The 13,945-nt window shown below is 46.0% G+C and overlaps 1 protein-coding gene across 6 annotated transcripts in view; it reads right to left on the reverse strand.

Annotated features, from left to right (window-relative positions):
* Nucleotides 1-934: 934 nt before the first annotated feature.
* The window catches only part of SLC12A8 (solute carrier family 12 member 8), a 68,362-nt gene continuing 55,351 nt past the window's right edge, over nucleotides 935-13,945 (reverse strand). For 5 of the 6 annotated variants that reach the window (XM_041124102.1, XM_030017130.2, XM_030017129.1 and 2 more), the window contains 6 exons: nucleotides 13,024-13,170; nucleotides 9,921-10,593; nucleotides 8,954-9,051; nucleotides 6,563-6,680; nucleotides 4,256-4,316; nucleotides 935-2,340 (listed from right to left, as the gene is read on the reverse strand). In XM_041124102.1, the coding sequence (XP_040980036.1) occupies nucleotides 2,172-2,340; nucleotides 4,256-4,316; nucleotides 6,563-6,680; nucleotides 8,954-9,051; nucleotides 9,921-10,593; nucleotides 13,024-13,170 (1,266 nt within the window). In that variant the 3' untranslated portion in view covers nucleotides 935-2,171. The remainder of the gene's footprint in view (nucleotides 2,341-4,255; nucleotides 4,317-6,562; nucleotides 6,681-8,953; nucleotides 9,052-9,920; nucleotides 10,594-13,023; nucleotides 13,171-13,945) is intronic. The other variant, XM_041124103.1, reaches the window with a different exon arrangement.

Consider the following 13,945-nt stretch of genomic DNA (forward strand, 5'->3'; position numbering starts at 1 on the left):
CACCAAGTCATCCAGCTTCAACCAGCACAGCTCCTCGGTGAGGTACACAGCCAAGGAACCTTCCCCATCCTCCCTCTTTGGACCTCCTGACTGCTGGCTTATTTTACGAAGGGAACTAAATTGTTTAGGAGCTAACAAAGAAGTTAACCCAGGAATTTCTGCCCATTAATCACTTCATGCCATGCTCTGGGGTTTTCTTTTGTTCAAGCTACAGAGAAATGCAGGGCTGGGCAATCCCCATCTCGGGAGGGAAGACACCCCGCAATATTTTGATGCGATGGGACTTTATGAAATACAAGATTTTACAGTAACAGCATTATGGTTGTGTATCAAACTGTAACAGGGGATAACACAGCACCATGCGGCTTGCCAGCAGTGGATCAGCACCGTGGAGTGTGTGAAGTCTGCACAACAGCAGTAGCTGCCAAGATCAAGGATGCTGCAAGCACAGGGAGGGCTCTCTGGAGCCACTGGTCCCAGGAAACCCAGGGGAAGCTTCAGCACAGAGACACATCCCCACAACAGATTCGGACTCTTCGGAAACCAAAGGCAAAAGGCAATGGAAGGAAGGAGCCCTGGAAGGAGCATGTCCAATACAGAATGACTGACTGGAGGTTGGCTCGGAGCTGGCCACACAAGCATAACTTCCCTCTTGCCTCTATTGAGATAATTAAGATAACTTGGTAAAAGACCTGAGACCTTGAAAAATGAATACGCTTTCTGCAGTGCGCCAGGATTGCTCTTTTCTTCATCTCAGCAGAAAGCCTCCTTTGCTTCCCTTTGTAAGAAAACTGGAAGAGCCAAAGCTGCAGCTGGCCAGACCACGAGATGGGACAGAGGGTCCCCCCACAACTTGGTAATGCCAGGGCACCAAGCGCTGGCAAGCGGAACGGTGCTCAAAGGTGTGCCCACGGCAAGCACGGAGAGGAGTTCCTTGTGTCTCAAGCTTTTATTGCACAGAAGGAGAAATAAATAGTCTAAAGGCTGAAACAATCAGAGATAAAAGGAAGGGAAAGGCAGTGATTTCCCCATCCCTGTAGCATCAGAACTGATTTGCGGTGCTGGGGCTTGCCTCGACCCAGAGCTCTCCCTCGTGCCTCTGCGGGTCTCTGCCAGGACTGCTGCCTGCAGGCAGGACAGTGCTCCACAGAGGGGTTTTTCCCTGGGGAGCAGAAGCGACGGTGATGGGGGTGTCCATGTAAGACCTCACCCCACGCCACAGCCACTGCCCACCAACCCCAAGGTCTGCGTGGGAAATCCTGCAGCACCCCTGGCTGAACCTCCTGCATCCCAAATCATGGCAGTGGGAGAAATGGCTCCTTGTGGGAGGTCACTATGGGATGGGCTTTATGCAAAATAAGCAAAAATGAGGCTAAACATATTTTGTTAAGGCACTTCTGAATCATCTGTCCCTTCAGCCAGGAGATGCTCTGTTTGGACCCAGCTATGTTGTCAGGTCCCAGGTGTCACGTCAGAAAGGATGTGGGAAATCACTGTGAACAGCTTCTAAGACATCATTTCACAGTTTTACAGTAGAGGTCATTACACTGCATTACTGCATTTAAATGTGCGATTCCAGTTGTGAATATATTTCATAATCTTCTTGCACTTGCCACTGATTCTGGCCTATTGTCTAATGCCTTAAAGTACTTTCTAAAACCTTGGTAATTGAAATGCTGAGGTAGAAAATTACTGTATTACAAGCAGGCAAATTCATGCCGAGAGAAGTGAATTGACCTGGAAGGTCGCATCCATCTGTGGCACAGCTGGGAGCGGGGCGCTGGCTCCTGCTGCCGAGGTCACCGCTCCCAGGCACAAAGCATCCCTAGTCACCCAGAGGACATTTGAAATGGGGTGTTGTAAGCTTTTATAGCGCCAACGGTCTTTAGAGCTCAATAACGCTTGTAATTGAATTCTTTGAAAAGATTATATTGTCCTCACTAACTCATTACTTCCCTGGACTGGCCCTTTCATTTGCGTTTTTTCCCCCATTTTGGGTAAGACTTGAAACTCAGCAATGTTGTAGTTTGCATAAACAAACAAGCCTCGAATATATAAATAACTATTCACATCCTTTTCGCATATATTCAAGTATTTCACAAGGCACTGTGGCAGCCATCAGCATTTCTAAATGCTTTTTGAAGTGATGGCTTGATTTTTTTGTGTGTCCTTTACTGGAATTGATTCCCAAACTCCTCTCTGCTGATAAGCGAGGACTGGTGATAGCGGTCCCGTGAGGCAAAGTCTGCGTTCTCCTCGGTGAGCTGCGTGGTCTCCATGCCAACTGTTGCAAAGGACGGTGTCACCACAATCTGCTCCTTGGGAGATGGCCTTCTCCTGCAAACAGAAAAGCAGAGGCACCTGCATCGCCCCTTGTTCGCCATCCATTAGCAGCCGTGCTCTTGGCTGCGCAAACAAGACAGGGTGCTTCGAGAAGAGGCTAAATCCTTCTTGGCACCCTTAGGAGGCATAGAGGTAATCTGAAAGCGTTTTTCTTAGAAGGTGCACAAAAAATACACTCCCTTCCCCCAGACAACACTGGAAAATATGCATTTTCTTAACAAATAAGTTTCCTCTTTGGACGTTGGCTATGGCAAGCACTTTCCACACCGTGCAGGAGAAGGAGCGTGAGCCATTTCTAATGAAAAATACCCTTCTTAGAGTTTCCTAAGCTTTAGTGTACAATTATTTTTGTAACTCTCTTAAACGAAAGAGATTTTCCTGTAATCCCTTTATCCTAGAGGCTGATTTTAAGAAAACCTTAATGCACATCTGCAAATCAAAACTGTAAGAGCTTATAACACCAACTCAGACCTCACTGAGCACCTAAGAGCCTTAGAGGTGTCAAAGATCCTTGGTTGCCTCCAACTCTCTTGCAGTCTAATAGGATTTCTTCTTGACCTCCAATTCATTAAAATACCTGGCCTGGATTTCAAGGAAACAAAGCTTAGGAAAAACTTGTAAATTACTTCAATAAAATGCAATTTTTTGCACTGTAGCAACGGTGGGCTTCAAAATGACCCACCCGACCCCCAAGCAGAGCCAAAACTGTCTTTGTGCCACCACGAGCAGGAGCCCTAGCATTAGGTTAAGGCAACCAAGCTGGCTGGCTGACCCAGAGATCGCACTCTTTTAGGAGAGAGAAATAGGATCAGTTTCTGCCTTGGGCACTCACCAGCTCCCCACTCAGCCCTCCTCGGCACGGTCTTTGCTCATCAATTGCACTGATCGAAGCACTAAGGACTCTGCCGGTCTGGTAACCTAAGAGAGGCCCGTCACCCCCAGCTTCTCTCCCAAGCCACCTCTGCTACCAAAAAGGCATGTGGCCATGTTATAGGGACTGTGGGCGGAGGCAGGAGCTGGCAAGATAGGCATAAACATGAGCCAATGTGTTTAAATGCCTGGACTTTCATTTCTTTTAAAGGAGCCACCAAATTTGCACATATAACGCATGGCAGCTCGCGTTGTGCAGTCCTTACTACGGTGTTCAACCACCGCAATGAAAAAGCAACCCAACAGATTGAGAACCTCAAATCCCATTGCATTGCACAGAGGCAGAGATGGTCACAACCTGCTATGGGAAACCCAAACATGATGGCATTAATAATTAATAGGATCAAAACAGATTAACAAAACTAGTTAACAACCAACCAACCAAAACCCTTAAGGTCTTCTGGGAAGGAAAAGCCCGAGACAACGCTACTGCAGTCCCATGCAAACTCAATACTGAACGGTTCCTTCACCGAAGACCTTGTTTATTGTATTTGCCCCGTAGCTATTGCAGCTTCCCCCCAAATTTCCTCTTTGAAACTCGAGCACAGCTGCCACGCATGCCTGTTCCACCACTACCGTAGTAATTCACTTTCACTGGATGGTGGGTGGAAGAGATGGAGTCTCCCATTTCTCATTTCCTACCAGATTTTCCAGTTCAATCTGAGCCATAAAGGTTGAGCACAGACCTTTGCCGTAAGATAAAGCTTCAGGCACCAAGATACGGTTATCAGCTTGACATGTCCACGCACAAGGCAGAGGACACTCCTGCTCCCCCACTTACATGGCCAGCCATATGCCAGGCTAACGGGAGCAAACAGTTATTTTTAGCATTAAGTAAGAATAACTTTGAGCATGCTAGAAGGGCCAGACAGACTGCTTAAGGTAATAAGCAAGTCAATTCTTCCACCCCTCTCTGTGCACATTCGTGGGTCACGGGAACAACGAGCACCGCGTCGGTCACTGCCAAGTGACTGGTACCAACCTGCACGAGGTGATCAAAACCGACTTAATCCAGCCAAAGAAACTGAAATTCGCTGCTGCTCCTACAGAGAAAAGGTATGAGAAGTCAGTACGCTGCTAATTCTCTCATAATAGCATTACACCATTGAATTTTTGCATAAAATCTCAAACCAACATGCTTGTTATTAGCCTTCAGTACCCAAAGATTTCGCGATGGTGAGAACACTCCTGCAGTCTTCCCACACGCTGTGGCCTTTAAACGCTTGTCAAGAAATGAACCCAAATTTCCCATGGAGAACAGCGATCCTTTCCCAGACCAACAGCTTGTTAAACCCCAGTAAAGCCATGAGCAAAGTACAAACACCCACTCCAGTACCTTTTCCTCCCTGGACTGCAAAGATCATTCCCACTGCAGGGATGTGGAGGCAGGAGAAGCTATTCAGCCAACCTCAGCCAAGGTGGCTGCAGTCTCACCATTCATTCCCTTTTGTCTGACCCCATGGAGAGCTGGCTTAGCTTATTACACCAACACTATTTTTTTCTGATTTCTCTGTAGAGTTAGTTTCCTGCACTGGCTCACTGCAGGGGCAGAGAAGTGCTGGAGCTGGCAGCAAAAGCAGCAGGAGAAGTTTGTGGTGAGGGACAGGGATGAGAACAGAGACCCGGCAGCGCCTGCTGGATTTGGCTTAGGCTGCTGGGGAGGAAGAGAGAGGAGAAGGGACATGTCGAAATCCCAGAGCAGTTCTGCTCCCAAGGTCTTCATCTAGTCCGTAATCCAGAGCGTCTCTCAAGCCAGTGTCTCCCAACCTTTCTAGACAGAAGGATCATTCGGTCCTTTGGAGAACAAACTCACAGATCATCGGATGCCATGCGACCACAAAATAACGTTTGCTCACAGCCAAATAAAAATCAGGCTGAACGTGGAGTGTTCCATTTCTAACTTTTTCTTTGCCGTGCATTGTTTTACTGTATGCATGAGAATGCACGTGCAAAAGAAACCAAGAAAAAAAAAGTCTAGTCATGCTGCTGTTTCTCAGATCACCTTCCCAAATCCTCTACACACTGACTGAGAAATTCTTTTTAAAGTAATTTCTAAATATTTCAAAAGCAGATAACAGAGATATAATATAGTGAACATACAAAGGCAAAGAAAACTCCAAAGCCTGAAAACATTGCTTGTGTTTAGTTTAATATTTGAGGGCCGTAAAAAACTTTGTTAAAACTTAGATATATTTCAAAAGATACAAATTAGCAAGTACTATCACTATCCCCAATATCAGCTCTTTTCTACTATCCCATAAAGATACATAGAAAAGAAGTCACTTAAGAGTAGGAAGAGAAGAATTGTTGAGCAATGTTTTGATGGTTACGGAGTGACAACTAGTTTTTGGTTTCTCATTGTCTGGGTTTCTGAAACCTAGTACCTACTTACCTAGCGTCTAATAATCTTTCATCTAAATAAACCCAGGTAGCTCTTTCTGCATTGCCTAAAAGACATACGAACTGAGACTCTTTTGACTTTTCTCATCTCGGGCAAAAAATTGCACATCCATGTGTGCAGGTATGCATACATGCACGCACCTACGTATGGATGTATGCACCTACGTATGGATGTATGCATAAGTACGCGAGTACGCGCACACTGTGTGCGTATCACCCTCTCCCTACAGAGACACAGACCAATGCAAACCCCTCCTGCGGCTGTGCCAAGGAGCTGTAGGCTCTCATGAGCTGCTTTCTGAATGTGCTTCACTGTTTAATTTTGAACTTGTTTAAGCCGATCACATGCACAGACCTTTCTAATGCCCTCTGCCTAAAAGTATTTTCCCAGATTACTTTCCCAACATATTCAACCTGTTTAGTTCTGGAATCAAAAGGCTCTCTTGTTCCACAGTTATAAATGCTGAGATTTAATGAGATACTCATCATAATTCCCATTTTCCTTAAAGTTTTCTCAGGTGGGTTTAGATTGATTAATTAAGTTTATTAAAACCTATTTATGGCAGATTTTTCTCATTGCTGCGATACATTTACAATCCACCACCCCTGTTAAGTCTTAGTATTAGTATCTGGTTTTGCCGTTTAAAGTACAATGTAATAAAGCAATAAGCACAATGTTCAAACTATCAAACCAATGCTAGTGACAGTTAGAATCCAAAATAAAATTAAAGAGTCGGAGAGAAAATGTATTAAAACTAGCAATGAAACAAAACCTCATCATTCATGGTGTCACCTGCATATTAAATACAAGAGTCTCAATTCCTAATTAAGATAAATTAAAGCTTAATGAATTTTTAAGCAGATTTAATAATACAGAAAAAAAACTCACCAAGGGGGAGTCCTGGGCTCACTTGGCTGATGTAGAAATACAGAATAACGGCTGCACCCAGGCTGACAAGCGTGTAGATCCACTGAATGACAAACATTATGACGAGGGACACGATCGCCTGTTGGAAAGACATGGTTTGGGGTTACCCCAGAGTCTGTAAGATAATACGAAGATGACAATGTGACGGTTCTTTTTCTGCAAAGCCCAGCAGCTTCGTTGACCTCCCGCTCTGGCCCTGTGGGAGAGCTGGCAGCGCAGTGCCTGGGGAGGACTGCTCACCTTCAGACACAGCCTGACACCGGGTCAGCAGTTTGCTCCTCGACCTGGCAAGATGAGCATGTACTGCAACTCTAATGGAAACTCTTTAATAACAGAGGCAGTGCTGGGGCTTTCAAGTTGTTACAAAAGCATGAGTAAACGCTCTTTTTTTTTTTTGCCAGAAATGCTGCATCTTGGTTTTAAATGCATGCAAAACCAGTGCTTTGATGGCATCTCCATGCTTTGTCTTTCTCAGGGTCTTCTTGGGAGCATTGTGTAAAAGAGACATGCACAGTCAGGACCCAGGATGCAGCCCCTCGGAATTATCCTGGTGAGTGTTTCCTTTCAGGAGTCTCCCTCCTAACGATGTCCAGGGATGGGGACACAACAGAGGCTCTCCTTGCACAAGACCTCTGCTGCACAGCCCAGGTCCTGCCCCTGGAAGGAACGATCCCAGCTGCAACCACGTGGGTGGATGGATGCTCCTGGGCATCTTTGGCTGAGGCCAGCGGTGCTGCAGGACCCCTGGGGAACCATGTCATCTCCTGCCTGCAAAACACTCCACGGTGCGCGGCTGTTGGCCACACACAGACCATTTCCACCCAGCGTTATCTGAAAAGATTTGGGACTGGCACGGCTGAGGTTTCTTGGTAATGAGGTTCCCATGTTACAGGGAGCTTCGTTTGGTCTCACTGTTAAAAGGCGGGACAGCAGAGGTCTACAGCGTCATCTTCAGCAGCATGGAGGCAGCTTTCAGTGAGCTACCCTGAGGCAGCGTGGGCCTCGGGTCTCTGCTTGGGCTACTCCAAGAGGAGCATCCCGAGGCTCACCAGCTCAGGAGGTAGATTTGGCTCAAGGGGCGTATGAACGGGGGCAGGGGTAGCATCTTCACGGGTGAGGTTAGGAACAGCAAGGGGCAGCATGCAAAGAAAGAGCTAAATGAGTCCAGACTGACACAATCGGTGAAGCTCAGAGAGAAGGCAGAGGGGAAAGGAGCCAGGATGAATAAATGCGTCTGATTTTTGCTTCTGTGATTTTATTTTGCATCGTTGATCCCTTCTCAGCTCTGCTGCAACCTCCTCCCCAGTCTGATTATTGACAGGAAACCAAATCTGCTTTAATGAACACGTCAGTCATCTCCGCAAGCAAACTCCCTCGCGAAGGCAGAGCGCTGACCGCTCCGCGATGACACGCGCTTGGGAGCCACGTTAGTTACCGAGCCCAGAGACAGCATCAGTGCGCAACCTCCTAAAGACGTCATCGCTAGAGGAGCCTCCACATCCATCCCGCCCCTGGTGCTGCAGTCCAGGGGGAGACCTCGCCAGGAGCTGGCTGCTGGCAGCAGCAGTGAATTTGAAAAGTAGGTGTCAAACTCCATCTGAGGATTAAACTAAAAGGGTTCACTGTGTTGTTCGAGCGGGTTTGTTACATTTTACACGCATCTATGAAATTCCCATCCATCCAGCAAAACGATATGGGTCATCTATTATGCATATCTGACCCTTTCCCTGTCATCTGCCCCAAAATCCATCTTCCCAAGATGAATTTAAGCATCTTAAACTCCTCAGTGGCTTGAGACAGAAGCTATTTGAAAGTTATTTATTCTTTAAAGTAACGTGCTGGAGGAATGCTCCACTTTCCTCCCTCAAAAGATGGAATTTCACAGCCAGGCTGCTGGTATCAGGAGGTCAGCACTACTGAAACCCCACCCCGAGCTTGCAGAAACTGGCTCATAAATAAAAGCAACACAGCTTTGAAGCTGATGTCTCACTCCAACCCCTGGCAAGAAAAAGCAGGCTAGCAGACAGTGAAAAGAGGGACACTGATTTTTTTCCCAGCCAGCCATGCATCTCTAAAGTCCTAAGATGCCAGACTTTGAATTTGTATCATTTTGGTTTGGGTTGGGGTTTGGGTTTTTGCTGTTGTTGTTTTAATTAATATGTCATCTGGCTTCCTCTGAATTTGAATGGCTGGATGCATGGTACCTTGAGTACTTAATTCAGGTGACCTGGAATACTAGAAACAAAAGCCATTTTAAAGTACTGGAGCGTATCTACACTGCACCAAGTGAGGAATTTCCTTCTGTTTTTTACGATCACAAACCAGTGCTCAAAATAAAAGAAAATTACTTACACCAGCAAAGGAAACCCAGTGGTTGCAGAATTTGGAGTAGAAGGATTCTGGTATTTGCTGAATTCCCAGCTCTGGATTTTTTTGCTTTATAGATGAATCTACAGGGGAAAAAAAAAAAAGAAAGAAAAAAAAAAAAAAGAAGAGACATTAGACAGGAGTTAAAGTGGATTTTTTTTCTCCTACTCTACATTACCACACTCCAAAAAACCAAAGCAGAAATTCTAGCTAACAGCGGGGTATGGCAGAGTTAAACCAAAACCTCTAAAATGAAAACAAAAAAGAAGTGCAAGAAAAAAACCAAGTTGCCAACTCTGGTGCTGAGTCCATTTGAAGGCCACATCTGCCTATCTCTGCCTCAGTTTCTCTATTTGCAAAAGAAGAGAAATAAAGCTTTTCTCCATTGGAAGGGTTTACGAAGCTTAACTGACTAACGCTGATAAAACACTACAGCACTGAGACGACAAACTCCGAGCAAACACATGGTATCAAAAACCCATATCACCAACAAAACAAATTCAGACTCTTAGCTGTGGATGTGGCATTACGGACTCCACCTGCGGCATGGGGACCACTGCATTTTGATAGCCTGTGTTTTAGACTTGCATGGCTCCATCCCTCCTACCCTGCACCAGGATGAAGTAAATGCCAAGATATACTCAAAACCTTTTTAATGTACAGCGCTAAGAGTGCATGTGTAGAATAACGAGTACACCATAAACAACCCTACACTAAATATAGTCCTGCCTGTTTTCCTGTGATTAATCTTCCATAGGAAATTGCATTGGAACTTCTCCTGTGATGCACTGCGATGAACTCTACCCTCACCTGATATTATTGCTATGAATCACTGAATGACAGCCCCGTATAAAGCTAGTTTCATGCCTGCCTTCAGGAAAGCACCGGGAGGACCGAGGTTATAAACCATTCCCCCGTGAGCATGGAGATGTCCATCTCCTACAGCCCTTACCTTCTCCCCTCTGGCCGGGGAGCGCCGGCACCTCGCTGCAGAGCTGCTCCCCCTGCTCCAGCAGCCCGGGTGTCTGCTGGGCGTCCACAGCGGGTGACGAGCACGGACCCGCGTCACGCCGACAGCCCAGCTCAGCCAGGTCCTGCCGGCTCTCGCTGTGGGGCTCCGCGGTCTCATCCCAGCTGCCCTGAGCCATGGGAGCATCGTGGTGGAGATCCAGGAGAAAGCTGTCTTGTAACGTCTGCTTGGCTGGCTTCTTTGCCTTCTTTTGTTTGACCTTTTGGGTTAAATTCTCGGCTCCTTTTTTGCAAGTACCTCGCTCACTACGAAATGGTTTAAAAAGCTGGTCCATGTCTTTTGTGAATTCCAGCAAGGTGCCATTTGATCTGCTTTGAATTACTCCATCTGCTGCACGGCTGGAGGGCTTGTTGAAAATTAAAGGCTGGGAAGAGTGAGCAGGTCTAGTGTTTTCCATCTGGGTCTCGCCAGGTTTCTGTTGAACGTTGTAGCTCAAGGAGACCGAGAAATAGGAGTAGTCTACAGCAATATATGTCAACATGAAGTTGATGGTGACTATGGGAGCAAGAACGTTCACTTGCCCAATGAAGACAAAAGCCATGGTGATGACACTTGTTAAGCAAATCGCAGCCACTGGAGTCTTGTTGGGTCCTTTCTAGTTCATAAATAAATCAAACTTACATTTAAATTAATAACCATGAGCCTCACCGTGAGGATTCCCCGCTTGCTCAGCTGTCATGGGTGGTTACCTGGGCTGTCTGCAGTACCCCCTTAGTCATGAAATACACGCATCCATGTGCAAGCAGAGGCTCACTGGCTTAATATATTAAAGAACAGGCTGGAAGCCAAAAGTTGCTGAGCTCCCACCTCACCTCTGAGCCTTACTCAAGCTCTGTCTTCGGAAAATTCATCCACTCTCACTCTCTATCTCCACGGTCATTAAAGCAGCAATAAACCTTCAGAGAGATTTGTGGGGCTTACGGGAAGCCTGGCAATAAAACGTGTTAATTAGAGTTAACTGTTCATCTCTAATTTCTCTACAGCATTCTGCATCACTGCCTACCCAAAAGGCTCCCGCACGCTGCTGTTGGAAAGGCTTCGGCTGCCGGACACAGTCAAGGAAGCTCTGCCTGCATGGAGCAGTGCCACCTTCACATCAGCAGCTTCTGGCCTTGCCCTGACACAAGGCTGAGCTAAATCCATGGTCTGCCGAGCCTCTGCACTTGGGGTTTCCCTCCTTTCATCCACCCAAGCTGCGGCAGGAGGAAAGCAGCAGAGAGGATAGGCAGCCGAGGGTGCTGGAGGGTGGGAGTCAGCCGCCAGCGATGCCGGGCACGTGTCGGGAAGGCAGGCAGCCAGGAGAAGCATCGCCTGCTCTTCTCCTTTGGGGTGGAGTGAAGGCAGGGAGAGGAGGAGAAAAAGAGAGACAAAGCAAAGGGCATCAGGGGTGGAAAGACTTGAACCATCAGCTCATGAACTTTAATCCCAGGTCTAACATGCCCTTCCTTGGATCAGGCACTGTCTTACCATTTCGGTACCCAAGAAGCCTATGCAGGCTGCGTGAAGACCTCGCTGGAAAATGTCTTACAAGATATCTTACAAAATATCTTAGGTTTTCACTTATTGCATGTGCTTCTTTAATAAACACACAGCTCAAATGGAAACTATTTCTATTTCCTCCACTCTTATTTATTAATAGAAAAGGGGACCAGTTCTGGACCTTACGCCTTTTCACAATGAAATAGAAATACATCTTGGGGACAAAGGAACACGGTTCTCAGAAAGTATCTTCGGTATCAGAAAGACGTACTGAGATGGGAACAGTTGGGACGATCTCAGGATACCTCTGGCTTGAGTTTAACTCTACAGAAAACAATCGTGCTTCCCATCAGCTGGGCTTATGGTGACTACACCACTTTCTTCAACCTTGCAAAAGAAGTACTGATGTGGAACAGATTGGTAAGGGCAAACTAAATTTATTAACTCTTCATAAACCAAATCTAGACAGTTTTCAAGGTGGAAGAGAGAAGGAAGATAGAAAAGTGATCTGCCTTTGATTTCTCACCTCTTTTTGAGCCCTTCCCATCATGGCACTCTGCCTGGACAGAGTTCAGAGCAGAAAATTTGACAAAAAGACAGAAAACTATCGGAGAAGAGAGGGAACTTTGCAGTCAACTTTGCTAAATCACTGAGAATTTCACAAGGGTTGCCAAGTGGAGAACAGCCTGTTCCGGGATCACCTGACAACTGCCTTCAGGAGCTGGAAGTTTTTGCTGTTGTTATTGCTCCTGCTTCCCCTATAATTATTACTATTTATTATTATTATTGCTACTATTATAACTTTAATTTTAGAAAATTACTTTGAGAAACAGAAAACAGGATAGAAAATGCTTATACTTATAAAACATTTAAATATTTAAAAACATTCATAAATACCAATATTGTAAAATATTTTTCTGTATTTACAAGCTGCTCTGAAGGAGCAAAACATTGTAAGGTTTTCCCAGCCACCTGGTACAGACAGATGGGTACTGCAAGTTATTGCGAGTGAGAGAATTATTTACTCCCTGTTTAAAGGAAGGGAAAGCCATAAAAAATAGTTTGCTCTGAGTGTATAGCCCAAGACTACAGAGTCATTAGTGACTGGTACTTTGACTCAGCAGAACGACTCATGTGAATGAGGATTATTTGTATGGACAAGGAAAAAGCCTCTTGTCATATTCAAAGCAAGGCTTTGTTTCAAAGCATATCTAGAGCTTAGCAGCAGTGAGCGAGATGTAGGGGAAGGAGGGCTCCTCCTGCGCGGTGCCGAGCCCCATGGGAGGGCTCAAGGCAGAGGCTGTGCAGCACAGGGGACAGGCAGGGAAAGGACCACAGGCAGCTGGGCTCTTGGTTTTTTAATAAAACCACCAATTTCCTGGCTTTTCTGCCTATGCATAGGGTACCAGATCCCGAGCCTTCCCCTCCTTGCATTTCATACATCCCCCATCTCACACTACAGATGCATCGAAATCCTGGCTTCTTATATCACCGATCTTCCTTCAGGTGAAGGTCTGACAGCAATTTCAGAGAAAGGATGACTAACCCCACGTCCGAGGAAGCCGAGCATGGGGATCACGTTCTCCTGGGCGATGCACTGCAGGATCCTGGGTGCTCCGTAAAGCCCTCCCATGCAGGAGGCCAGGGATGAGATGTACAGCCCTAGCAAAAACAAGAAACCCACCAAGGATACCTGGAGGAAGCGGAGAGAACACAAAGTTGATTATATTGTTCTTTAAAGACCCCCGAGCAGTCTTAAATACAGGTATTTAAAGAGATCACATACATTTTGTAACATTGCTAAATGAACAGAGCGAGCCCTGGGAAAGCAGCAATTTAACTGGTCTGTGGTATAAAGTGCAAGCAATTAATACAGGAAAATTATCCCATAAAAGTAATTTAATACTGAACATCCTGTACCGACAGAGCCATTTGACAAGCTCATATCCAAGAAATTCTTTGTCACTTGGAGCAATTGTGGCAAAGCAGGAGCTATTAGATTCCCCTTAAGTAACTGGAAGTGAGTTTATTTCAGGAGAGATCACTTATATACAGAGCACATCATACAGGAAAAGCTGCCCAGGCTTCCAACCATCCAAAACAGGAAGACAAACCCCTGCGTCCCAGAGGGGAAAACCAATCCTGAAAGAAAATCCACAGTAAAACCAAATCAAAATTGCCACTTAAACAAATGGCATCTCAAAAAATACGCTCCAAAGGATACAATACAATAACCTTATTTTCCTGACTTCAGTGAGAAAAGAATTTCCTTTGGCCAACATGAAACTTAAAAAAATCTTTAAAGCCACAGTGCTAACAAGGCTGGGTTTATTACCAGTTTCTAGCAAGCACCCTTTCAAACGGGGAGCATCTCCTGCAGGCGTGGAGGGAAAGGAGGGCAGCTCATGGTCTAGCACACAGAAGCGAGGACCGGGGCCCCCCTGTGCATGTCCCCACTCTCAAGAGCT

The sequence above is a fragment of the Aquila chrysaetos genome, chromosome 6 (assembly GCF_900496995.4).
Source record: "Aquila chrysaetos chrysaetos chromosome 6, bAquChr1.4, whole genome shotgun sequence".
NCBI lineage: Eukaryota > Metazoa > Chordata > Aves > Accipitriformes > Accipitridae > Aquila > Aquila chrysaetos.